General features: G+C 45.3%; 1 protein-coding gene across 1 annotated transcript in view; it reads right to left on the reverse strand.

Moving 5' to 3' along the window:
- LOC138666533 (zinc finger protein 420-like) overlaps positions 1-27,366 on the reverse strand; it is a 107,958-nt gene that overhangs the window by 64,781 nt on the left and 15,811 nt on the right. The window contains exon 2 of the mRNA XM_069754746.1: positions 43-173. Coding sequence (XP_069610847.1) covers positions 43-117 — 75 coding nt within the window. The 5' untranslated portion in view covers positions 118-173. The remainder of the gene's footprint in view (positions 1-42; positions 174-27,366) is intronic.

The following is a 27,366-nucleotide window of genomic DNA, read 5'->3' on the forward strand; positions in this document are numbered from 1 at the left end:
TAGATAAGAATGATGTAACGTGATGTCATCAGAATCTCTCACCTCTCCAGTAAGCCGGAAGAGGATCTCCAGGGTGAGATGTAATATCCTCTTCATCTTGTTCCTCTCCCTTTCCATAATTGAGAGGAAACTGTCTTAAGACGTTCACGGAAAGGATTCGATACTATAAGGACCTGATTGGTAAGAAAATGAGCGGATATGTAAAGCTTTTCTCACATGGAACTTAAAATTATATCAATTAAAAAGAAACCACCGGAGCAATAAGCGGAAGAGGACATGACTTGGGGGGGGGGGGGGGGGATCTTTAACTCATGTAGTTTTTGTTTGTATAGCGGTATACAGGCTCAGACTGGCCCACAGGAGAATTCACCAGTGTGCCCAGGCACTGACAACTGCTGGCATAGTGGCCAGCAGCTGCCTAGGTCCCCCACTGCTCCAGGGGCCCCCAGCCAGTGGCTATGGGGCCCCTGAGTCAAGGGGGCGCGCCCTGTGCCAGTGTAGCAGCAGCTGGAGACAGGATCCTGTGCCCACTACGAAAGCAATAAGAATATTCACTCCCATGCCCCTATGGGCGTGGAGAGGTGTGAATACCATTTCTCTTAAATAGCGGGCATTAGCCACAGGCTGCAGCTAACACTGCCCGCATATAAAGCACCACATACACACGCAGGCACACACACACACACACACAGCACAGCTCACCTCCCGGCGCCCTGCTTCTTGTCTGAGACAGCCCAGCTGGATGACATCATCATCCAGCGCGCTGTATCAGACAGAAAGCTGCCGGCAAGGAAGAGGCTGCAGGATGTGCTGCGACGGAGAGGTGAAGTGTGTGTGGTGGAAGGACAATGATATTGGTGTGGAGAGACCATGATGGGCAATGATGGTGGTGGGGGGAGACAATGATGGAGGTGATGTGCAATGAGGGTGAGGGAAGGAAATGATGGAAGTGATGGGCAATGAGCGTTAAGGGGAGGCAATGATGGAGGTGATGGGTAATGATGGTGGGGAGGCAATGATGGTTGTGATGAAATGGGCAATGATGGTGGAAGAGGAGGCAATGATGGAGGTGATGGGCAATGATGGTGGTGGGGAGGCAATGATGGAGGTGATGAAATGGACAATGATGGTGGGGGAGGAGGCAATGATGGAGGTGGTGGAAAGGGCAGTGATGGGGGTGGTGGAGGAGAAGGCAATGATGGAGGTGGTGATGAGGACAATGATGGGGGTGGTGAGGGGCTGCATTATACTTCATGAGGGCGCTACATTATATTCTGTGGGGGGACTGCATTATTCTCAGGGGACTACATTATATTATGGGGGCTACATCATACTATATGAGGGGGCTACAGTATACTTTATGGGGGTTGCATTATATTCTGTGGTGGGGATGCATTATTCTCTCAGGTGACTACATTATATTCTGGAGGGGCTACATATTACTATATGGGGGGCTCCATTATATTCTGTAGTGGGGCTGCATTCTCTCAGGGGGACTACATTATATTCTGGGGGGGCGCTACATCATACTATATGAGGGGGGAGCATTATGTCCTATGAAGGGGTTACAGTATACTCTATGGGGGGCTGCATTATATTATGTCGTTGGCTGCATTATCCTATATGAGGGGGGCTGCATTATACCCTATGAGGGTGATACATTAAATTCTATAGTGGGGACTGCGTTATACCTGAGGGAGTTTCATTATATTTTGTGGGGTGCTGCATTATATTCTGAGAGGGGACTGCATTATATTTTATGAGGGGGTTACCCCAACCCTTGCTACATAATTAAGACATGTACTACCTTATATTATACCCTGATATTAGCGCTTTTTACCGCACAATTGGTAGTCTTGTATCTATTTCTATGTAGCTACATAGTGGGCCCCAAGAATGATTTTCTCTGGTGGGCCCAAGGTGCACAGTATGTCTGTGCCTGCTGTGTCACTGTGAGGAGGGTGGGGCTTATAAAGGGGAGGTAAATCTGTGTCTCTCCCTTTTTCACAGATGAAATGGAGAAAACACCTCAGCAGTTCCAGGGACGTTTAATACTGGGGTTATCACATCACATTACAGCTGATAAGAGCACATTCACTTCAGACATCATGTATTAGTGTAGAATCAGGTCCTACATCATATATGGGATTAATACTACCTCAGAAATGTATGTAGCCGCCATGTTACCTCATGTGGCTGCTATAAGTTACCTCACACAATGCAGAGACAGCTCCTGTGTGACCTACATGCAGACATGTCTGATATATCACATTACTGCTGTATTATAAAGATTCTTCATGAGTTTTTGGTGCTACTGACTGTATAATATGGGAAACAAGGGCTGTGAGAAGATATCAGCTATGGCACTGCCATTACCGTGATGGACCTGGGCAGTCACATTTACTAAACTGTGGTGAGAGAGGAACAATCAGGGGGTGGAATATCAAAAACAAACAAGTCCTCAATCAGAAAGCCCATAAAACAGGGGCCAGCACTTCCTTCTACTTTAACTGCACAACCTTATTTTTCATGCATCATATTCAATTAATGAGGTGCAAAAAATATTTTTAGAAGTGGACACAGAATATATTTTAAAACTAGAATAGTTTTTATTAGTTTATACAAAACATAATTTAAAGTGGCTGGTCTTGGGCTGGCTGGACTCCCGCTGGCTTGATTGCTGGTACATGAATGAGTGAAGCACTACCTGGCAGGATTTTTATACGCTTCCTAATTGGGGGCTGGCTAATTGTATCGGAGCATGCTCAGTTTAAAAAACGGATCTGTTGCCAGATTCCGTCATTTGACGGATCCGACGCCCATAGGCTTCCATTTGAGTAAACGACAGGCGGCGACGGATCCGTCACTGTCCGATTTTTCGACATACACAAAAAACGTTACTTTGTCCGTCATCTCCGGAAGCCGGACAAACAATTTTCGATGGCTCCAGCAAACGACGGATGAAACGTGAGGCCATCTGTCTCAATCCGTCGCTAATACATGTCTATGAGATAAAAAAGGATCTGGCGGCATCAGTCGCCGAATTCGTTTTTTTTTCAAAATTCGACGGATTGCGACTGACAGCAAAAAACTGATGTGTGAAAAAGTCGTAGTTACTCACCGATAACGGTGTTTCTCGGAGCCCATGACAGGGACAGGAAGCCTACAGATAAAAGGGTGGTACCTCTCCCTCGCATCAGTTGGTTTACAGAGCATTGGAGGACCTCCAGGTTAGTTTACAACAGAGAAAAAATCATATAACAACATTTCTTAATAGAGGAACCCCGTGCCTAGATAATACTATATAAATTATATGTAATTAAAGGTGCTCACCGCACTCGTGATGGGAGGGAATAAGCGAGTGCTGTCATGGGCTCCGAGAAACACCCATGACAGCACTACGGAGAGAATTGCAGAGACTAAGCTTAGGGAGGGACCACCGCCTCGAGAACCCTTTGTCCGAAGGTTAAATCAGACACAGAGGCTAGATTTAATCTATAGTGTCTAAAGAAGGTTGATGGTGATGACCAGGTGGCCGCCTTACAGATTTGCTCTATCGATACTTCTGACCTCTCAGCCCATGAGGTAGCTACTGCTCTTGTGGAATGCGCTCTTATACCATCTGTGATCGTTTTCCCCGAGGATGAATATGCCAAGGCTATCGCCTCCTTTATCCACCTCGCCAAAGTACCTTTGGATGCCCGGAATCCTTTTCTGGGACCCTGAAAACAGACAAACAGAGAGCCTTCCTTCCTATACTCCCTGGTGGAATCTAAGTATTGGACTAGGCATCTTCTGACGTCTAGATTATGGAAGTTCTGCTCTTTCTCATTTTTTGGGTTTGGACAAAAGGACGGTAGGGATACTTCTTGTGACCTATGGCATTTTGATGCCACTTTTGGCAAATAGGCCGGGTCAGGTCTAAGAGTGACTCTATCATCTAATATTTTAGTGAAAGGTGGATTAGAAGATAGGGCTTGAATGTCACTTATTCTGCGCGCAGATGTTAATGCTACCAAGAGAATGGTCTTAAGTGATAATGTTTTGATGGGAATTGACTCTATGGGTTCGAATGGAGGACCCGTTAACGCTGAGAGGACTAAATTTAAGTCCCATGAGGGCACCTTTTGAGTAATTTAAGGGCTTTGATCTTGTTACTGCCTTAATAAATCTGATTATCCATGGGTTGGCCGCAATATTTTGATTATAGAGTGCTCCTAGAGCTGCTATTTGTACCTTAAGAGTACTAACCGCCAACCCTTGTTCCAGACCATTTTGTGGGAACTCAAGTATTTTAGGAATTGAAGGCCCCTCCTGGACTTTTACCTTGGAGACGGACAGGAATTTTCTCCATGTTTTCCCATATATTTTAGTAGTGATGGGTTTTCTACTTTTTAATAGTGTGGCAACTAAGTTGTCTGAAAAACCTCTTTCTTTTAATAGTCCCCGTTCAAAAACCAGGCTGTCAAATGTAAGTTCGACTCCTGTGGGTGGAAGATCAGTCCTTGATGTAGAAGGTCTGGTATATTCGGTAGGACCCATGGGTCCGAGACCGATAGTATCCTCAGCCAGGAGAACCACGTTCTTTTTGGCCAGAACGGGGCTATAAGGATCATTTTTGTTTTGTCTTCTCTGACTTTCTGAATGACTGCCGGAATCAGAATGGTTGGAGGAAAGGCATAAGTCAATTTTTGAGTCCATGGAATCAGAAAGGCATCTAGAGCCTGTGGATTCCCTTCCGGGTTCAGTGAGCAAAATTTGTTCACCTTCTTGTTTTTGGAACTGGCGAATAAATCTATTGTTGGTGTTCCCCACATTTATATGATCTGGTTGTAGATAGACTGATTCAGGGACCACTCACCTTGTTTTAACTAAGTTCGACTCAAGTAATCTGCTCTCTCGTTGTTTGAACCCTGAATATGTAACACCGAGAGGGATAGTAGATTTTCTTCCGCAAGCTTGATCATTTTGGCGGAGGAACTCATCAGTGCCCGAGACCTTGTTCCTCCCTGGTGGTTTATATACGCTACAGTCACTTTGTTGTCCGAAAAAATTCGGACATGATGTCCCTGAATGTAGGTCAGAAAAGATAGTAGGGCCTGAAGCACTGCCCAAAGTTCTTTCTGGTTTGAGGATGCTGATTGGTCAGGTCAAGAACAGATTCCCTGAGCCACTCTGTCCCCCATGTGAGCCCCCCATCCACTGGGACTCGCATCGGTTGTTATTACCAGAGATATTTTTGGCACCCAAGGAACTCCCTTCGACAGGTTTTGGCTTTCCCCCCACCAAAGAAGGGAATGAATAACTGAGGAATTTAGGGTAATTCGACTTTCCAGTTTGTTTTTTTTAGTAATAACTGCCATTCTAGTATGTGCCACTGAAGCTCTCTTGTGTGGAATTGTGCGAAGGGTATCGCTGGTAGGCATGAGGATAGAGAGCCTAGTAGCGACATTGCTCTCCTTAGAGTCATGGAAGGATGGTGTAACGCTTGTGGTATCATGGCTAATATGTTGTCTTTTTTGGGATCTGGAAGTCGACATTCTTGGACCCGGGAGTCTAACGTCAGTCCTAGGAACTCCTGTACTTGACAGGGTTCCAACTTTGATTTTTTTATGTTTATAAGCCACCCCAAGTCCGGCAAAATAGTTATTACTCGGTCTCACAGTTCTCTGTAACTTTGAGCCGAGTTGCTTGCAATGAGAAAGTCGTCCAGGTAAGGGACTATTAATATATTTTGTTCCCTTATGTGGGCCATCATTTCCGCTACTATCTTCGTGAATATTCAAGGAGCTATAGAGATCCTGAATGGGAGAGCCCTGTACTGGAAATACCTTAATTGCCCTTTTATGTGGACTGCCATCCTGAGAAATTTTTGAGATTGATTGTGGATGGGCACATGGTAATATGCGTCGGTTAAGTCTATCACGACCATGTAGCAATTCGGAAAAAGGATTTTTATGGTAGACTTTATTGTTTCCATTTTGAACTTGTGATTTTTTACGTATCTGTTTAAGTTTTTTAGATTTATAATGGTCCGAAAGGACCCGTCGGGTTTCGGTACTAAAAATAGAGGGGAGAAAAAAAAATCTTCCCCTATTTCCTGAGGGGAGATTTCTCGAATTACCGATTTTTGCAGTAGGGAAATAATTTCTCTCTCTAAAGCTGCTTGTTCTGCTGCCGAGGACCTTGTTCTTGTTTCTATGTAATTCCGGGGGGGGGGGGGGTAAAATCTATTTTTAGACCGGACTGTATGATGTTTAAAATCCAGATGTTGTTGGATATTTTCTTCCAGGCAGGAAGGAATGATGTGAGTCTTCCCCCCACAGTAGGAAAAATGTTATTTGGAGGGCTTTTTGTCACGAGAGGTATTGCCAAAGAGGTAACCTCTATCCCTTCTCCTGCCTTCTTCCCATTTATTCTGCTCCCTGGGGGGTCTGCGGCGGAAAAATCTCCGGTTCCGAAAAGGACTGCCTGAATGGGGCTGGACCTAGATTTGGAAACCCCTTCTTTTTGTCTCCCGCTTTCTGGAGGATATCATTCAGGGTCTCTCCAAACAAAAAATTTCCTTCACATGGGATAGAACATAGCTTTAACTTTGTCTGGAGGTCTCCAGGCCAGCTCTTGAGCCATAAGGTCCTTCTGGCTGCGTTAGAGAGAGCAGCGGCCTTAGATGTTAAGCGCACGGAGTCTGCTGAGGAGTCCGCCAGGAATGCTGCTGCTGCTCTAATTACAGGGATTGAATCCAGCAACTTATTTCTGGGTAGCCCGTCTCTAATTTGACTTTCTAATTGGTCAATCCATACCATTAGACATCTGGAGGTGCAGGTCGCTGCAACAGCAGGTCTCAAGCTACCCCCAGTCGATTCCCATGCCCCTTTAAGAAATGTGTCCGCTTTCTTATCTAAAGGGTCTCTGAGGGTACCCATATCCTCGAACGGGAGCGCAAATTTTTTCGAGGCTTTTGCCACCGCTACATCCAGTTTTGGTGCCTTATCCCAGGAAGTGGATGCCTCATCTTCGAAGGGATACTTTCTTTTAAGCAAGGGCACCGAAAAGTTTCTCCTATCTGGTTTCTCCCACTCTTTTTTTTGATTAGTGATTGGACATTGGTATTTAGAGGAAAAGTTCTCCGCTTCTTTTGTCCCAGACCTCCAAACATTACATCTTGGGCCGTTTTGTCGGGTCTGGGTTCCTCAACCCCCATAGTAGCCCTAACGGCTCTCACTAAAGTATCCACTTCTTCAAGTGGGAAGCAATGCCGGCCCGAATCTTCTTCGGAGGAGGATAGGGAGGAATTAGAATCGTCCAAATCTGCATCTTCAGATGAGGATCGGACAGAGTGGGAATGTACTGTCTCCTTTATTTTATCTTTCCCTTTTTTGGAAGATAAAACGGCATTTTGAACCTTGGACCGGATTACTGTATATACTCGAGTATAAGCCGACCCGAGTATAAGCCGACCCCCCTAATTTTGCCACAAAAAACTGGGAAAACTTATTGACTCGAGTATAAGCCTAGGGTGCAAAATGCAGCAGCTACCGGTGAATTTCAAAAATAGAAATAGATGCTCCATACTGTTCATTATGGCCCCATAGCTGTGCCATATAGTGCTCTGCACCGTTCATTATTTCCCCATAGATGTACCATAGAAAGCTGTGCCATATAGTGCTCTGCACCGTTCATTATTGCCCCATAGCTGTGCCATATAGTGCTCTGCACCGTTCATTATTGCCCCATAACTGTGCCATATAGTGCTCTGCGCCGTTCATTATTGTCCCATAGCTGTGCCATATAGTGCTCTGCGCCGTTCATTATTGCCCCATAGCTGTGCCATATAATGCTCTGCGCCGTTCATTATTGCCCCATAGCTGCCATATAGTACTCTGCGCCGTTCATTATTGTCCCATAGCTGTGCCATATAGTGCTCTGCACCGTTCATTATTGTCCCATAGCTGTGCCATATAGTGCTCTGCACCGTTCATTATTGTCCCATAGCTGTGCCATATAGTGCTCTGCACCGTTCATTATTACCCCATAGCTGTGCCATATAGTGCTCTGCGCCATTCATTATTTCCCCATAGCTGCCATATAGTGCTCTGCACCATTCATTATTGCCCCATAGCTGCCATATAGTGCTCTGCACCGTTCATTATTGTCCCATAGCTGTGCCATATAGTGCTCTGCGCCGTTCATTATTGCCCCATAGCTGTGCCATATAAAGCTGTGCCATTGCTGCTGCAATAAAAAAAAAAAAGCCATACTCCCCTCTCTTGCTTGCAGCTCCCAGCGTCTCGTCCCGGCGTCTCTCCGCACCGACTGATCAGGCAGAGGGCGCCGCGCACACTATATACGTCATCGCGCCCTCTGACCTGAACAGTCAGAGCAAGAAGACACAAAGACAGAGCGGCGCCCGGCGTGTGGAACGCGGACAGGTGAATATTACATACTTACCTGCTCCCGGCGTCCCGCTCCCTCTGCCTGTCACACGGTCTTCGGTGCCGCAGCCTCTTCCTCTATCAGCGGTCACCGGCACCGCTGATTAGAGAAATGAATATGCGGCTCCACCCCTATGGGAGGTGGAGCCGCATATTCATTTCTCTAATCAGCATTCCCACGTGACCGCTGAACAGGGGAAGAGCTGCAGCACCGAAGACCGTGTGATGGGCAGAGGGAGCGTCAGGAGCGCCGGGACTAGGTGAGTATGCCTCAGCGCCCTGTCCCCCGCCGACCCTGCCACCCACCATGACTCGAGTATAAGCCGAGAGGGGCACTTTCAGCCCAAAATTTTGGGCTGAAAATCTCGGCTTATACTCGAGTATATACGGTATGTTTTTAAGTTCAGATGCGAAGTCGGGAGTCTCCTCAGATAACAAACGCTGGATGCAAGCTTTTTGTCCCAGGTTACCGGTAAAGCTTTGTCACAGATGGGGCAGGATTTATTTTTATTTTTCTCCAACCTCTTTCCCTGTTAAGGGAGAAGAGGGAGCCCTATTATAAAATATGTACATTCACGGAGATCACTCACCATTCGGATGTGGAAGGCAGGTACCGGTTCTGGAGGGGGGCCTGGTAGAGAAAGTTCCTGAGGAGGCGTATTAGTCTTTGCAGCAGATCTGCTGCGCTGTGTGGAACGGCTGCTAGACCCACTCCTGGTATTTTTTGGGTCTGTCTTTCTGTGGTGCTGCTGCCTTGGCTGCAGCTCCTGCTGTGGATCGCTGTCCTCCATGGTTACAGGGACATAGTGCGACAACTATGTGTGCACCATCTCCATATTTGTATTTGGCGCCACCCCCGGCATTCACCGCACTTCCGGTCCTGCGTCACATCCTCCAGGGAGAAAAAGAGCTACCGCGCATGCGCGCGGCGATGACCCAGAAGTCCTGCCGCATTTCCGGAGCGGCGGCCATCTTTGTACACCCGGAGCGTGCGCTTATCGGCACAGGAGCTCCGGGTGATCCAGCGCCCCTTCTTCTCATCAGAATCGGCGGCGTTCTACCTCCCGCTCACCCTGAAGAACCCCTCGGTTCCAGCGGTGGCGGCTTTGGGAGCCGGACAAGCCGCGGCAGGAGCCTCCTCGCTGCCGGAACCCGACCGCCTGGTCCCGGTCCATCGGTCTATCTTACAGGTACCACCGAAAAAAGAGGTTCCCTGTTCAGGGACAGGAAACCAACTGATGCGAGGGAGAGGTACCGCCCTTTTATCTGTAGGTTTCCTGTCCCTGACGGGCGGATCCCCTCTCTCCGTAGTGCTGTCATGGGAGACCGAGAAAGGGGCCTTTGTTGCTGCACTTCATGTTAATGATATGTATACTAACCCTGCTGTGTGCGTATTATTCCCTCTCCCCTTCCCATTTATGGAGTCTTGTAATCTGTATGTGACCTCTTCTTTGCTATATACTGATCATCTTGTGTGTACAGATTCAGTGCAACCAGGTTACTTTCTCCATGTATGTGGTATCTGTGTAAAGGCTCCATCCAAATGTGCTGTATACTTATCATGGATACAGACCTGGGGTACATGTTATCATTCATCACTCTGCTATATACGGATCATGCTATGTATAAAGATCCGGTGCCTCCTGGTTATTTTCCTCACTGTACATATAATCTGTACATGACTTCCATCTCTGTGCTTTACTTTTGTAGCTATGGCAGCCTTTAGTCCTCTTATGTTGCATGCTGACCTGCTTGACATATCCATCCTGTTTCTGTATATTGTCCCCCTCATATGTTGCAGAATCGGTGTATATCCACCAAGTGCTTATTTTATATTATCTAAGATGGTGGATAGCACATGCCCGAGTGGATTACCTGGAGCCTTAGCATATATGTTTCATCAAATATAAAATAAATATTTGGGGAGCAACTCAGCACAGGGCAGGGCGGTGAGTGGGCACTAATAACTCCGCACATGGCAGGGCGGTGAGTGGGCACTAATAACTCCGCACATGGTGGAGCATTCAGTGGGCACTCCTAGTGTGATGCTGCACCTTGCTCTGGAGGACACATCATGGGCCCAGTTTTCAACCCGGTCTTGTCTATTGTATGTAGGTAGAGTGACTGACTTGGATACAGAACTTGCAGTCTTCTACACATACACCTATGGCTACAGGCAGCTTATACTATTATTTATTAATATAGCACCATTAATTCCATGGTGCTGTACATGAGAAAGGGGTTACATACAAAAATTATAGATATCGTTTACTGTAAACAAATTTAATATGATTATACTAGACCTACATATTATATTTCTTACTATTTATGTGCAACTGGTGACTTGAGAGCCGTGTCTGTTTGTAACTACTGTAAAGGAGCAGGTGGCTTTTTCTCATTTATTGTTACAGCATATAACACAGCATTGTCCATCACTGACTATATCTGACCTTATGATGTGAAATTTTCCAGTTATCAAACTGTTACAGTTTGTAAACTCTAACTTATATGTAAATGCATGTTGTTTCATCCTCACTTATATACATTTCAGGAACTGAATAAAAAAAAAAAGGAGGCCTTAGACCTACCGGTAATAGATTTTTCATCATGACAGCACCAACATGAGGTTGTCCTTCTTACTTGGAAATCATCTCCCAATCTCTTTATACCATGCACTGTCCTCCCTCCCCCACTGCATCTAGTTCACTCTCTGACTTTGAACCAGTTACAGAAGAAGAAGTAATTAGGCTCCTTGCATCTTCTCGCCCAATCACTTGCACCAGTGACCCCATTCCGTCACATCTCCTCCAGTCCCTTTCCCCGGCTGTCACCTCTCACCTAACAAAAATATTCAACCTTTCTCTCACTTCCGGTATTTTTCCATCCTCATTTAAGCATGCCATCATACATCCATTACTTAAAAAAACATCCCTCAAGCAAAACTGTGCTGCTAATTATAGACCTGTCTCTAATCTTTCCTTCATCTCTAAACTCCTCGAGCGCCTGGTCCACTCCAGTCTTACCCGCTATCTCTCAGATAACTCTCTTCTAGACCCTCTTCAATCTGCTTTCCGCTCTTTACACTCTACTGAAACTGCCCTCACTAAAGTCTCTAATGACCTATTAACAGCTAAATCTAATGGTCACTACTCCATGCTAATTCTCTTGGATCTCTCCGCAGCATTCAACACTGTGAATCATCAGCTCCTCCTCACTATGCTCCGCTCCATGGGCCTAAAGGACACCGTTCTCTCCTGGTTCTTCTCCTATCTCTCTGACCGCTCCTTCACTGTACAGGTCCTTCTCAAAAAATTAGCATATAGTGTTAAATTTCATTATTTACCATAATGTAATGATTACAATTAAACTTTCATATATTATAGATTCATTATCCACCAACTGAAATTTGTCAGGTCTTTTATTGTTTTAATACTGATGATTTTGGCATACAACTCCTGATAACCCAAAAAACCTGTCTCAATAAATTAGCATATCAAGAAAAGGTTCTCTAAACGACCTATTACCCTAATCTTCTGAATCAACTAATTAACTCTAAACACATGCAAAAGATACCTGAGGCTTTTATAAACTCCCTGCCTGGTTCATTACTCAAAACCCCCATCATGGGTAAGACTAGCGACCTGACAGATGTCAAGAAGGCCATCATTGACACCCTCAAGCAAGAGGGTAAGACCCAGAAAGAAATTTCTCAACAAATAGGCTGTTCCCAGAGTGCTGTATCAAGGCACCTCAATGGTAAGTCTGTTGGAAGGAAACAATGTGGCAGAAAACGCTGTACAACGAGAAGAGGAGACCGGACCCTGAGGAAGATTGTGGAGAAGGACCGATTCCAGACCTTGGGGAACCTGAGGAAGCAGTGGACTGAGTCTGGTGTGGAAACATCCAGAGCCACCGTGCACAGGCGTGTGCAGGAAATGGGCTACAGGTGCCGCATTCCCCAGGTAAAGCAACTTTTGAACCATAAACAGCGGCAGAGGCGCCTGACCTGGGCTACAGAGAAGCAGCACTGGACTGTTGCTAAGTGGTCCCAAGTACTTTTTTCTGATGAAAGCAAATTTTGCATGTCATTCGGAAATCAAGGTGCCAGAGTCTGGAGGAAGACTGGGGAGAAGGAAATGCCAAAATGCCTGAGGTCCAGTGTCAAGTACCCACAGTCAGTGATGGTGTGGGGTGCCTTGTCAGCTGCTGGTGTTGGTCCATTGTGTTTCATCAAGGGCAGGGTCAATGCAGCTAGCTATCAGGAGATTTTGGAGCACTTCATGCTTCCATCGGCTGAAATGCTTTATGGAGATGAAGATTTCATTTTTCAGCACGACCTGGCACCTGCTCACAGTGCCAAAACCACTGGTAAATGGTTTACTGACCATGGTATTACTGTGCTCAATTGGCCTGCCAACTCTCCTGACCTGAACCCCATAGAGAATCTGTGGGATATTGTGAAGAGAAAGTTGAGAGACGCAAGACCCAACACTCTGGATGAGCTTAAGGCCGCTATTGAAGCATCCTGGGCCTCCATAACATCCCAGCAGTGTCACAGGCTGATTGCCTCCATGCCACGCCGCATTGAAGCAGTCATTTCTGCCAAAGGATTCCCGACCAAGTATTGAGTGCATAACTGAACATTATTATTTGATGGTTTTTTTGTTTTAAAAAAACACTTTTATTTGATTGGATGGGTGAAATATGCTAATTTATTGAGACAGGTTTTTTGGGTTATCAGGAGTTGTATGCCAAAATCATCAGTATTAAAACAATAAAAGACCTGACAAATTTCAGTTGGTGGATAATGAATCTATAATATATGAAAGTTTAATTGTAATCATTACATTATGGTAAATAATGAAATTTAACACTATATGCTAATTTTTTGAGAAGGACCTGTATATTTTGGTGGTTCCTCCTCGCACCTTCCCCTTACTGTTGGGGTTCCTCAAGGATCAGTCCTAGGCCCCCTCCTCTTCTCTTTGTATTCTCCCCCTATTGGACAAACAATCAGTAGATTTGATTTCCAGTACCATCTCTATGCTGACGACACCCAATTATACACTTCTTCTCCTGTTATCACGCTGACCTTTTTAGTAAACACCAGTGATTGTCTTACCGCTGTCTCTAACATCATGTCCTCCCTCTATCTGAAACTGAACCTGTCAAAAACTGAACTCCTCGTGTTTTCTCCCTCTACTAACCTACCTTTACCTGACATTGCCATCTCCGTGTGCGGTTCCACCATTACTCCAAAGCAACATGCCCGCTGCCTTGGGGTCATACTTGATTCCAAGCTTTCATTCACCCCCCACATCCGATCCCTGGCTCGCTCTTCTTATCTGCATCTCAAAAACATTTCTAGAATTCGCCCTTTTCTTACTTTCGACTCTTACGGTTTCACTTATTCATTCTCGTCTGAACTATTGTAACTCTCTACTAATCGGCCTCCCTCTTACCAAACTCGACCCGCTCCAATCTGTCCTGAATGCTGCAGCCAGGATCCTATTCCTCACCAACCGTTACACCGATGCCTCTATCTTGTGCCAGTCATTACACTGGTTACCCATCCACTCAAGAATCCAGTAAAAAACTACTACCCTCATCCACAAAGTACTCCATGGCTCAGCACCACCCACATATCCTCTCTGGTCTCAGTCTACCACCCTACCCGTGCCATCCGCTCCACTAATGACCTCAGGTTAGCTTCCTCAATATCAGAACCTCCCACTCCCGTCTCCAAGACTTTACACGTGCTGCGCTGATTCTTTGGAATGCACTACCTAGGTTAACACGATTAATCCCCAATCCCCACAGTTTTAAGCATGCCCTAAAAACTCATTTGTTCAGATTTGCCTACCACCTCAACGCATTAACCTAACTATCCCTGTGTGGCCCATTAAAAAAAACAAAAAAAAAACATAATTGGGTTCCTCGCATCATGTTCTCATACACTTTATGCAGTTAATAGCCCTCTGTGTCTATACTGCTACATACTTAGGCAGTAAACTGGTTCATGCAGCTTTACATGAACACCTGAGCCTTACACTATGGCTGGTCCGACTAACTAAAGCCATTGTTACCATCCACCTCTCCCCTTTTCCTCATAGCTTGTAAGCTTGCGAGCAGAGCCCTCATTCCTCTTGGTATCTATTTTGAACTGTGATTTCTGTTATGCTGTAATGTCTATTGTCTGTACAAGTCCCCTATATAATTTGTAAAGCGCTGCGGAATATGTTGGCGCTATATAAATAAAATTATTATTATTATTATTACCCTTGATAGGGACAGGAACACACAAGAGGTTAAAAGGCCCCTCCCTCCACCACCCTCTCAGTGATTCTTCCAAGTACCACACCAGGATGGATGCAACAAAGTTTTATTTCACATTCCTTCTACATATGTTATAATCACATATCAGATAGGAATTTTCTAAAAAGGGAGGGAATATAATTGGTGCTGTCATAATGGACTCCTGGAAAACCTATTACAGATAGGTCAAATGCCTACTTTCCAGGACATCGCTCCTGACAGCACCAACAGGAGAATACCAGATGATATGATTAGGGTGGGACTACTGCCTGGAGGATTTTCCTCCCGAAGGTCAATTTTTGGCTTGCCAACACATCCAATTTATAGTGTTTGCAAAAGATACTTATATTTGACCAGGTTGCGGCCCTGCAGATCTGGTCCACAGAGGCACCTGCTTGTTCAGCCCAGGATGTGGCTACTGCTCTTGTGGAGTGTGCCTTAACATTGACTGGAGGTGATTCGCCCTCAGCTGAGTAGGTCAGATGGACTACTGATTTTACTCATCGAGCCAATGTTGCTTTCGATGCTTTTTGCCCTGTATTTTTCCCCCAAAATTGTACAAACAAATTGGAGTCTATTCGCCAGTCCTTTGTGACCTCCAAGTATCGGAGGACTATCCTTTTGACATCTAGAGCAGTGGTCTCCAACTCCAGGCCTCGAGGGCCGCCAACAGTGCAGGTTTTCAGGATTTCCTTAGTATTGCACAGGGGTTGGAATCATCACCTGTGCAGATGATCACATTACCACCGATGCAATACTAAAGAAATCCTGAAAACCTGCACTGTTGGCGGCCCTCGAGGCCTGGAGTTGGGGACCACTGATCTAGAGAGTGAAAAGCCTTCTCCTGATCATTCTTATAATTTTGAGAAAAGGAAGGTAAAACTATTTCCTAGTTCATGTGAAAGGAGGATGCCACCTTTGGAAGAAAGGCGGGGTCTAATCTCAGAATAATGCAATCTTCTAGGATATTTAGGTATGGGCTTTTTATGGAAAAAGCCTGTATTTCCCCAATTCTTCTGGCCGTAGTTATGGTCACAAGGAAAGCAGCTTTAGGGGAGAGAGATTTTATGTCTGAATTTTTTCACGGGTTCATACGGGGTTTTGCACAAACCGTTTAGGACAATGTTCAAATCCCATGGAGGGACATAGGCCCTAACTGTGGGACTTAATCTGCTTGTGGATTTAATAAAACGCTGAATCCAAGGATGGGATGCTAGTGGGAAGTCCAAAAAAGCACTTAAGGCTGAGATTTGTACTTTAAAAGTACTAGGCCTCAGGCCTTTTTCAAAGGCTGCCTGTAAAAACTCTAGAATTTTGGGAATGTCAGACTTAGCTTCAGGAAACTGAGAAGTGAATTTTTCCATATTTTCGTATATATGGCCGAAGTCACTGGCTTCCTACTACTCTAGATAGTTGTTATGACTGCCTTGGAGAGTCCCCTTGTCCTCAGCATTTCCCGCTCAGAATCCTATGGCCATCTTCCTGAGAAGGGGAAACCAACTCCTTCTGGGCCAGAAGGGTACCATCATGATGACTGTGGCTTGATCTTCTTGGACTTTCTTTAGAACTGCTGGGATTAGAGGAAAGGGGGGGAAAGGCATATGCCAGGCCCATGTCCCACTTGAGAGATAGGGCATCCACCCCTGTTGGTCTGTCTCCCCGATTTAGAGAAAATAATTTCCTTGTCTTTGAATTTTTCATTGTGGCAAACAGGTCTACTAGGGGAGTACCCCATTGGTGTATTATGCGACCATATTCTTCCGATTTCAGCTCCCACTCCGACTGCTGGATTGTTTTCTGGCTGAGAAAATCTGCGACAACGTTTTGGGAGCCTTTCAAGTGTATTGCAGTCACCGAGAGCACCATCTTTTCTGCCCAAATGAAGAGCTTTCGTGCGACTGCTTGTAGACGGTGATGTCTCGGGCCTCCTTGATGCCTGAGGAGACTGTAGTAACATTGTCTGATAGAATGCGGATGTGTTTGTTTTTTAATTTTGGTAAGCACCACCTTAGTATCTCCCAGACTGCTTGTAGCTCTCGAAGGTTGGAAGATCCGGGAGGATCTGAACTTTGCCAGATGCCTTGTGTGCACTGATCCTACACCTGGGCCCCTGTTGTGAATTCTGTTTTTGGGCTCCCTCTGGTGGTTACAGATGGTACTGGGTGACTTGTGTTCTCTGCGGTCTCTGGTGTCCACCTGTTCCATCAGGATATGGGAGTTTCCTATTTAACCTGGCCTTTTTGTGATTTCCTCGCCGGCTATCAATGTAATCAGTGTTTCTTGTTACCTCTGCTACTGGCTTCAGTAATCTTCAAGACAAGCTAAGTTTAGTTTTTCCTGTTCCACGTTTTGCTTATTTTATGTCTTTGTCCAGCTTGCAGATATGTGATTCCTTGCTGCTGGTTGCTCTAGTGGGCTGTTATTACTCCTCATGTTCCATGAGTTGGAACATGAGTTCCAGTAATTTCAGGATGGTTTTTTGAAGTTTTTTTTGCTGACCGCGCAGTTTACTTTTGTATCCTCTGCTATCTAGCTTTAGCGGGCCTCATTTTGGTGAATCTGTTTTCATACTACGCATGTGCTTCCCTCTCATTTCACCGTCATTATATGTGGGGGGCTGCTATTTCTGTGGGGTATTTCTCTGGAGGCAAGAGAGGTCTGTGTTTCTTCTAATAGGGGAAGTTAGATCTTCGGCTGGTGCGAGACGTCTAGGATCATCGTAGGCACGTTCCCTGGCTACTGCTAGTTGTGTGTTTAGGTTCAGGGTCGCGGTCAGCTCAGGTTCCATCACCCTAGAGCTCGTTTTTGTTCTTGTGCTTGTCATTTTGTGATTCCCTGCCATTGGGATCATGACAGGCCCCCAGCTTTTGCCGCTGGCGTCTGTGGTAATTAATATGAATGGGGACGGTGTCCACATAACCCCTTTCTTTAGGTTGCTTGGAGATGTCCACCAGCTTAGAGATTTTAGTGTCAGTGTTGATAGTCTTAATCTTTTGTCCCGACCTTCCGTCCTTCTGTTCCAAGTTGACAGGATTTGATGTTGTAAGATTGACACCACCGGACTCCTGGAATAGAGGCCGTCATCAGTCCAAAATTCCCATAGCGTCTCTGATGGACACTTTATATTTCCTTTTGAAGGCTAAGACTTTGACTCTTAATTATTCCTGCTTTTTTTTCCTGGTAAAAAGGACATCTGTTTTTCGGAATCCAGGAGAATTCCTAGGAAAACTTTTTGTTTTCCTGGCATTAGGTCAGATTTTTCCCAGATTATTATCCACCCCAGGTTGTTTAATAATAAGACGGTTGATATTAAACTGGCTCTGAGGAGCTGTGGGGACTCTGCGATCAAGAGGAAATCATCCAGATACTGGACAATTACTATTCCCTGCTCTCTGAGGAAGGCCGTCCCTTCTGCCATTAGTTTGGAAAAAATGCGTGGTGCTGAAGAAAGACCAAAAGGTAGACACCTGAACTGATAATGACGAACTTCCTTTCCATCTGTCAGCACAAATCTCACAAATTGCTGGCTGTGGGGATGAATTGGTACGTGGTAGTACGCTTCTTTCAGATCTAGCGTGCTCATGACCATACTCTGTTTGATTAGCGGGGTTGTAGATTTTATAGATTCCATCTTGAATCTTTTGTAAGTAACCCATCTGTTCAGGGATTTTAGATTTATTATTGTGGGATAGTCTCCTCTTGGTTTTTTGATTGAGAAGAGGCTCAAATAGTACCCCCGACCTCTTTCTGCTTCCGGTACCGGAACCACTGCTCCTAAACGTATTAATTTCTTTACGTCCGATAGCAGCCTTTTTGCAACTTGGAGAGACTGGGCCGTTGTTAGGTGAAATCTTCCTTGGGGTAACTGTATGAATTCGATTCTGTATCCTTCCTTTATTGTCTGTATTATCCATGGATTTTTGGATATTTTTGACCAAGCTGGGAGAAAGTTTTGAAGTCACCCCCCAACCAATCTGGTGACATTGCCTTCGAGAGCTAACTGATGAACTGGAAGGGGTACTTTTTCCCTTGCCGCTCCATCTACCCATTTTTCCCTTTCCTCTGTACTCTGGTCTCTAATAGGCGTATGGTCTACGAAAGGACACCACCCTTTTAGGTTTCTCTTCTGGGAAACCTTTTTTGTCATCCGAAGCTTTCTCCAGCATGTCGTCCAGAACTGGACCAAAAACTCAAAGGCCCGAAAAGGGGATGGAGCATAATTTATTTTTGAGTTGCAGTCCCCTGACCAGGTTTTCAGCCATATTGCGCATCTTACAGAATTTGTTAGGGCTTCATTCCTTGCGGCGAATCTAATTGATTCCGCTGAGGCATCCGCCATAAAAGCTGTTGCCATTTTGAGCAACGGCAAGGATTCCAAGATTTCTTCCCTGGGTTGAAATGAGCCTCTAAGTCCTCTAACCATATATTCATGGATCTGTCAACCGAGGTTGAGGCTATGTTCACCTTAATTGTAGCAGCTGAAGATTCCCATGACTTCTTTAGAAGACCCTCCGCCTTTCTATCCATAGAATCTTTAAGGCATGAAGAGTCTTCAAAGGGGATAGCCGTTTTCTTTGCTACCCTGGCTATTGGGACATCAACTTTCTGGGTTTCTTCTCATAATTTAATATCCTCCAACTCAAATGGGAGACGCGTCCTAAATCTTAGTGAGTTTTTTCTAAACCTCCTCCCATTCCTCTAGAATCATAGCTTTAATGTGCATATTGACCGGAAATACTTTATTCGTACGGCATCTCAAGCCGACAAACATGTGATCCTGTACTGAGGAAGGAGGTAGACCCGTATCGCCTAATCCCATAGTACTCCTGACAACAAGCTGTCTGTATCTTCCCAGGAAAAGCGATATTTTTTTTTTCTGGGAGACCCGGCACAAATTCCTCACTTTCCTCCTGTTCTGCATCGGAGTCAATTGAGGTCTCCTCGCCTTCAGAACTGAACTCCATCTCCTATCGTGGTCTCTTTGGTCTAGGGCCTACTCGGGAGGGATGTGAAACTTACTCCCTAATTATGGTTCTTATATCCGACATAGTAACATAGTAACATAGTTAGTAAGGCCGAAAAAAGACATTTGTCCATCCAGTTCAGCCTATATTCCATCATAATAAATACCCAGATCTACGTCCTTCTACAGAACCTAATAATTGTATGATACAATATTGTTCTGCTCCAGGAAGACATCCAGGCCTCTCTTGAACCCCTCGACTGAGTTCGCCATCACCACCTCCTCAGGCAAGCAATTCCAGATTCTCACTGCCCTAACAGTAAAGAATCCTCTTCTATGTTGGTGGAAAAACCTTCTCTCCTCCAGACGCAAAGAATGCCCCCTTGTGCCCGTCACCTTCCTTGGTATAAACAGATCCTCAGCGAGATATTTGTATTGTCCCCTTATATACTTATACATGGTTATTAGATCGCCCCTCAGTCGTCTTTTTTCTAGACTAAATAATCCTAATTTCGCTAATCTATCTGGGTATTGTAGTTCTCCCATCCCCTTTATTAATTTTGTTGCCCTCCTTTGTACTCTCTCTAGTTCCATTATATCCTTCCTGAGCACCGGTGCCCAAAACTGGACACAGTACTCCATGTGCGGTCTAACTAGGGATTTGTACAGAGGCAGTATAATGCTCTCATCATGTGTATCCAGACCTCTTTTAATGCACCCCATGATCCTGTTTGCCTTGGCAGCTGCTGCCTGGCACTGGCTGCTCCAGGTAAGTTTATCATTAACTAGGATCCCCAAGTCCTTCTCCCTGTCAGATTTACCCAGTGGTTTCCCATTCAGTGTGTAATGGTGACATTGATTCCTTCTTCCCATGTGTATAACCTTACATTTATCATTGTTAAACCTCATCTGCCACCTTTCAGCCCAAGTTTCCAACTTATCCAGATCCATCTGTAGCAGAATACTATCTTCTCTTGTATTAACTGCTTTACATAGTTTTGTATCATCTGCAAATATCGATATTTTACTGTGTAAACCTTCTACCAGATCATTAATGAATATGTTGAAGAGAACAGGTCCCAATACTGACCCCTGCGGTACCCCACTGGTCACAGCGACCCAGTTAGAGACTATACCATTTATAACCACCCTCTGCTTTCTATCACTAAGCCAGTTACTAACCCATTTACACACATTTTCCCCCAGACCAAGCATTCTCATTTTGTGTACCAACCTCTTGTGCGGCACGGTATCAAACGCTTTGGAAAAATCGAGATATACCACGTCCAATGACTCACCGTGGTCCAGTCTATAGCTTACCTCTTCATAAAAACTGATTAGATTGGTTTGACAGGAGCGATTTCTCATAAACCCATGCTGATATGGAGTTAAACAGTTATTCTCATTGAGATAATCCAGAATAACATCCCTCAGAAACCCTTCAAATATTTTACCAACAATAGAGGTTAGACTTACTGGCCTATAATTTCCAGGTTCACTTTTAGAGCCCTTTTTGAATATTGGCACCACATTTGCTATGCGCCAGTCCTGCGGAACAGACCCTGTCGCTATAGAGTCACTAAAAATAAGAAATAATGGTTTATCTATTACATTACTTAGTTCTCTTAGTACTCGTGGGTGTATGCCATCCGGACCCGGAGATATATCTATTTTAATCTTATTTAGCCGGTTTCGCACCTCTTCTTGGGTTAGATTGGTGACCCTTAATATAGGGTTTTCATTGTTTCTTGGGATTTCACCTAGCATTTCATTTTCCACCGTGAATACCGTGGAGAAGAAGGTGTTTAATATGTTAGCTTTTTCCTCGTCATCTACAACCATTCTTTCCTCACTATTTTTTAAGGGGCCTACATTTTCAGTTTTTATTCTTTTACTATTGATATAGTTGAAGAACAGTTTGGGATTAGTTTTACTCTCCTTAGCAATGTGCTTCTCTGTTTCCTTTTTGGCAGCTTTAATTAGTTTTTTAGATAAAGTATTTTTCTCCCTATAGTTTTTTAGAGCTTCAATGGTGCCATCCTGCTTTAGTAGTGCAAATGCTTTCTTTTTACTGTTAATTGCCTGTCTTACTTCTTTGTTTAGCCACATTGGGTTTTTCCTATTTCTAGTCCTTTTATTCCCACAAGGTATAAACCGCTTACACTGCCTATTTAGGATGTTCTTAAACATTTCCCATTTATTATCTGTATTCTCATTTCTGAGGATATTGTCCCAGTCTACCAGATTAAGGGCATCTCTAAGCTGTTCAAACTTTGCCTTCCTAAAGTTCAATGTTTTTGTGACTCCCTGACAAGTCCCCCTAGTGAAAGACAGGTGAAACTGCACAATATTGTGGTCGCTATTTCCTAAATGCCCAACCACCTGCAGATTTGTTATTCTGTCAGGTCTATTAGATAGTATTAGGTCTAAAAGTGCTGCTCCTCTGGTTGGATTCTGCACCAATTGTGAAAGATAATTTTTCTTGGTTATTAGCAGAAACCTGTTGCCTTTCTGGGTTTCACAGGTTTCTGTTTCCCAGTTAATATCCGGGTAGTTAAAGTCCCCCATAACCAGGACCTCATTATGGGTTGCAGCTTCATCTATCTGCTTTAGAAGTAGACTTTCCATGCTTTCTGTTATATTTGGGGGTTTCTAACAGACCCCAATGAGAATTTTGTTACCATTTTTCCCTCCATGAATTTCAACCCATATGGACTCGACATCCTCATTCCCTTCGCTAATATCCTCCCTTAAAGTGGACTTTAGACAAGATTTTACATAGAGACAAACCCCTCCTCCTCTCCGATTTTTACGATCCTTTCTAAACAGACTGTAACCCTGTAAGTTAACTGCCCAGTCATAGCTTTCATCTAACCATGTCTCGGTTATTCCCACTATGTCAAAGTTACCTGTAGATATTTCTGCTTCTAGTTCTTCCATCTTGTTTGTCAGGCTTCTGGCGTTTGCGAGCATGCAGTTTAGAGGATTTTGTTTTGTTCCAATCTCCTCACTGTGGATTGTTTTAGAAATGTTCTTGCCTCCCTTCTGAGTATGTTTTCCTGGGTCGTCTTTGTTCGAGTCTAATGTTTTTCTTCCCGTCCCCTCTTCTTCTAGTTTAACGCCCTCCTGATGAGTGTAGCGAGTCTTCTGGCGAATGTGTGTTTCCCAGGTTTGTTGAGGTGTAGTCCGTCTCTGGCGAGGAGTCCATCATACCAGTAATTCACACCGTGGTCCAGGAATCCAAATCCTTGTTGTCTGCACCATCGTCTTAGCCAGTTGTTTGCATCAAGGATCCTGTTCCATCTCCTGGTGCCATGCCCGTCTACTGGAAGGATAGAAGAAAAAACTACCTGTGCATCCAGTTCCTTTACTTTCTTCCCCAACTCTTCAAAGTCCTTGCAGATTGTCGGTAGGTCCTTCCTTGCCGTGTCATTGGTGCCAACATGTATCAGAAGAAATGGGTGGACGTCCTTGGAGCTGAAGAGCTTTGGTATCCTATCGGTCACATCCTTGATCATCGCACCTGGAAGGCAGCATACTTCTCTTGCAGTTATGTCCGGTCTGCAGATGGCTGCTTCGGTGCCTCTCAGTAGTGAGTCTCCCACCACCACCACTCTTCGTTGCTTCTTGGCTGTACTTTTTGCTGTCACTTGTTGCTGTGTGCCCTTTTCTTTTTTGCTTGCTGGTATTGCTTCATTCTTAGGTGTGCCATCTTCATCCTCTACAAAGATTTGATATCGGTTCTTCAGTTGTGTGGTTGATGATTTCTCCATGGTCTTCTTGCTTCTTTTGGTCACATGCTTCCACTCATCTGCTTTTGGAGGTTCTCTGACACTTTTTGCACCTTCTGTGACCAGTAGAGATGCTTCTGTTCTGTCTAGAAAGTCTTCATTCTCTTTGATGAGTTTCAAAGTTGCTATTCTTTCTTCCAGACCCCGCACCTTTTCTTCTAAAAGGGCCACTAGTCTACACTTCTGACAGGTGAAATTGGATTCTTCTTCTGGTCGATCTGTGAACATGTAGCACATGCTGCAGCTCACCATGTAGGTTGTCACATCTGCCATGTTGCTCCTAGATCCTGCTGACTTGCTGTGTGTTTTCCTTCTTGTGTAATCTACTCAGCCAAGCTCTCTTGCAATAATGTCCTACAGGCAAAAATTTTGGTGATGCTTTCGAAGCAGCTGGTCCCGGCTGTACCCAACGATCTTCTAGCTTAGGGAGACTTCGCTTCTCCCAGAAGGCACCTGGAATATGCAAATTAGCCTCCTGAAGCTTGAATCCCTGGTTTGGTGATGCTTTCGAAGCAGCTGGTCCCGGCTGTACCCAACGATCTTCTAGCTTAGGGAGACTTCCTAATAAAAGAGGAGTGTTCATCTTTGACCACTTTCGCGATGCACTCTGGTGGGCATAATTGTTTCCCGTATGGGTCAGGTAATTTTGCATTATAAATGGCAGACTCCTTACCCTTCTTTTTAGGCACAGATGTAGCCGTGGTCCTTTTAGAGGTTTCCTTGTCCTACAATGGAACAAAGGAATATACTATTAAATATATCCCCTCTAATTGGTTGTGGCCAGAAGACAGAGAGACAGAGGGGCAGAGTAAGGCACAAAGTCCCAGACACTCACTTGTACTGGGGTCTGAGTAAAAGTATCAGGCCAGTTAACGGAGTGTCCTTCCATAGCTGGCTGATCTGATGCACTGAACATCAACTCCCACCCCCTACCATGCCTTAGGGCAGTCTCACACGTCCAGATAATTCCGGTACCGTGTGCCGGTGCGTTTCTGTGGCACATCAGTGTGGCACACGTGTGCCGCCCGTGTGCCCACTGGGTACCACACGCACCGTGCAGGAGACAGCGCTAAAGTTTAGCGCTGTCCCCTGCATCTGGTGCTGAAGCGGCCATTCATATCTTCCTTGCAGCAGCGTTTGCTGTAGAGAAGATATGAATAATCGTGTTTAAAATAAAGCTCCATGTCCCCACCCCCTGTGCGCCCTCCCCCGCTGTTCTTAAAATACTCACCCGGCTCCCTCGCTGGCGCCGCTTCCTGTCTTGGCTGCACCTTCTACTGTATGAGCGGTCACGTGGTGCCGCTCATTTACAGTAATGAATATGCGGCTCCATCCCCTATGGGAGGTGGAGCCGCATATTCATGATTGTAATGGACGGCCCCACGTGACCGCACATACAGTAAAGGTGCGGCCAGTACAGGAAGCAGCGCCCAGCCAGCGAGTGAGCCGGGTGAGTATTTTAAGAACAGCGGGTGGGAGGGGGCTGGGGACATGGAGCTTTATTTTAAACACGATTATTCATAACTTCTCTACAGCAAACGCTGCTGCAGGGAAGATATGAATGGCGGCTTCAGCACCAGTGGGGGGGACAGCGCTTACAGTAGCGCTGTCTCCTGCACGGCACACGAACAACGTCCGTGTGCAGTACGTGTTTTACACGGACCCATTGACTTTAATGGGTCTGTGTAATCCATGCGCTCCCACGAACACTGACATGTCTCCGTGTTTGGCACACGGAGACACGGTCCGCAAAAAATCAATGACATCTGCACAGATGTATTGATTTCACCATGTCTACGTGTGTCAGTGGCTCCAGTACGTGAGGAAACTGTCACCTCACGTACCGGAGCCACTGACGTGTGAAACCGGCCTTAAATAGTCTCACCTGTCTTCCATCTGAATCGTCAGGAAAAAGGCGTTCCCTCTTTAATTCCTAGGGTTGGCACCATTTTTTCAAATATATGCCGGAAATGCGTTCCACGGTGGAACGCACGCTGGACGCTAGAGGGCGCGCGTCCACCACGAAACCGGAAATCCTCTTCTGTGCATGTAAAATGCACTCTGGGCGCGCCGCGCGAGCCGAGAGCCCCTTGGGAGGGGAAGCGGCTCACTTCAGGGTCCACTGCCCGCGTGGACCAGGCTGAGGGACCCCTTGTACAGCGGGGTCAAGATAAAGGGGGGAGGATGACGAGGATCCCCGCCCGATCCTCCTGCGTCCGGGCTCCTGCTCCTGGAGGAAAGGTAAATCTCTTCTGCGTCTGTCCCTAATAGGGACAGAAAAAACACTGAGAGGGTGGTGGAGGGAGGGGCCTTTTAACCTCTTGTGTGTTCCTGTCCCTATCAAGGATAAGAAGGACAACCTCTTGTTGGTGCTGTCAGGAGGGACGTCCTGGAAAAAGCAATTATTTGTTTTTCCTTTTTCGTGGGTTTTTGAAGTTACTTATAATTTGGTCAGTAGGGGTAACCATCTCAGGTATGGACCCCTGGTTTGGAGGGGTGTCCATGACAGTATGACCCCCTTGTGTCGAGGGGTAACTGTCTCAGGTATGGCCCCCTTGTGTCGAGGGTTAACGATCTGTTGGACAAAAAGGAGGGGGGGTTTTGAAGGAGGTTGCTTACACCAAAGGAGGACGGGAGAGCCCACTGCCGGGATGGGTGACTCCCATCGGTGTTAAGTAGGTGATAAAATTGGAAGTGGGTACCTACTGAGAGAGGGCTCAGCGGGGCATTTTTTTGTATGTGTAACAGTCAGCTGGGTCCCCCTGAGCCGGTTGTGGTACGGCTGGGGGTAGCATGGTGGAGCTGTTTATTGCAGTTTTTTAAAAAAAAATGGTTGAACCTTCAATTCCTCTCCTCCTTTTTTCAGAGTCAAGTTAATGTTGTTTAAGGTTATTCAGTGGAGGGATAACCATCTCGGGTATGGCCCCCTGGTGTGGAGAGGTGGCCATTACGGTATGACCCCCTGGACTCCAGAAACATTTATAGCTTATAAGACCCTGTTAGAGTAAAGTCCCTGGGGTCATGGCAATCATATTTTGCATACCTACAGAATAAATTGGCTCCTCCGAGCTAGGAACAGCACCCCTAGGAGCTGCAGGGGAGAAAAAAAAAAATGTAGGTACGCTCTTCAATACAATCTGTAGCTTCAAGGACCCTCTCTTTTTGTTCATGTGTCTTGAGAATGCTGAGGCACGGTTCTTGACTGTTTATATTGACCAACTCTTGCTTCTTTTAAGGTGGTCTTCTGGACAAAGCAGTAATCTAGTGCATTAAACTGAAGAGCAGTGTACCTAATCTGAGTGCCCTTGAGTCAGTGGGGAGTGACTAAGGGTAAAGTGATAAAGTGCATTAACACGGAGGGCAATATGACTATTCCCGATGCCCTTGATATGGTGGGAGCGGCTAAGAGTAAAATCATGTGCATTAAAACAAAGGGCAATATGCCTATTCCCGATGCCCTTGACCCAGGAGGAGCGGCTAAGGGTAAAGTAATTAAGTGCATCAACATGAAAGGCAAGATGCCTATCACCGATGGCTCTGACCAAGTTGGAGCAGTTAACAGTGAATGGCATCAAGGGCATTGAAAACAATTAACATAGGTTTATTTCAATTACTATGGCCAAATATTATGAAAGTTATTTAATGGTCGGTTTTAATGTTGATGTTATATTGTGTACAGCTTTTAATTACTCCCTATTTATAATATCTTCCTCTTTATATATACTCATCACTTTTCCGATAGTAGAGTAAGTGGGCTTAAGAAATTATTACCGCACAGCACAGCTACTGCACAGAACCAAAAACTGAATTGGTGAATTATTAGAGCTGGCTACAATACACACGGTATAATAGTTTTTTGAAG

The sequence above is a fragment of the Ranitomeya imitator genome, chromosome 2, assembly GCF_032444005.1.
Source record: "Ranitomeya imitator isolate aRanImi1 chromosome 2, aRanImi1.pri, whole genome shotgun sequence".
In the NCBI taxonomy this organism is placed as follows: domain Eukaryota; kingdom Metazoa; phylum Chordata; class Amphibia; order Anura; family Dendrobatidae; genus Ranitomeya; species Ranitomeya imitator.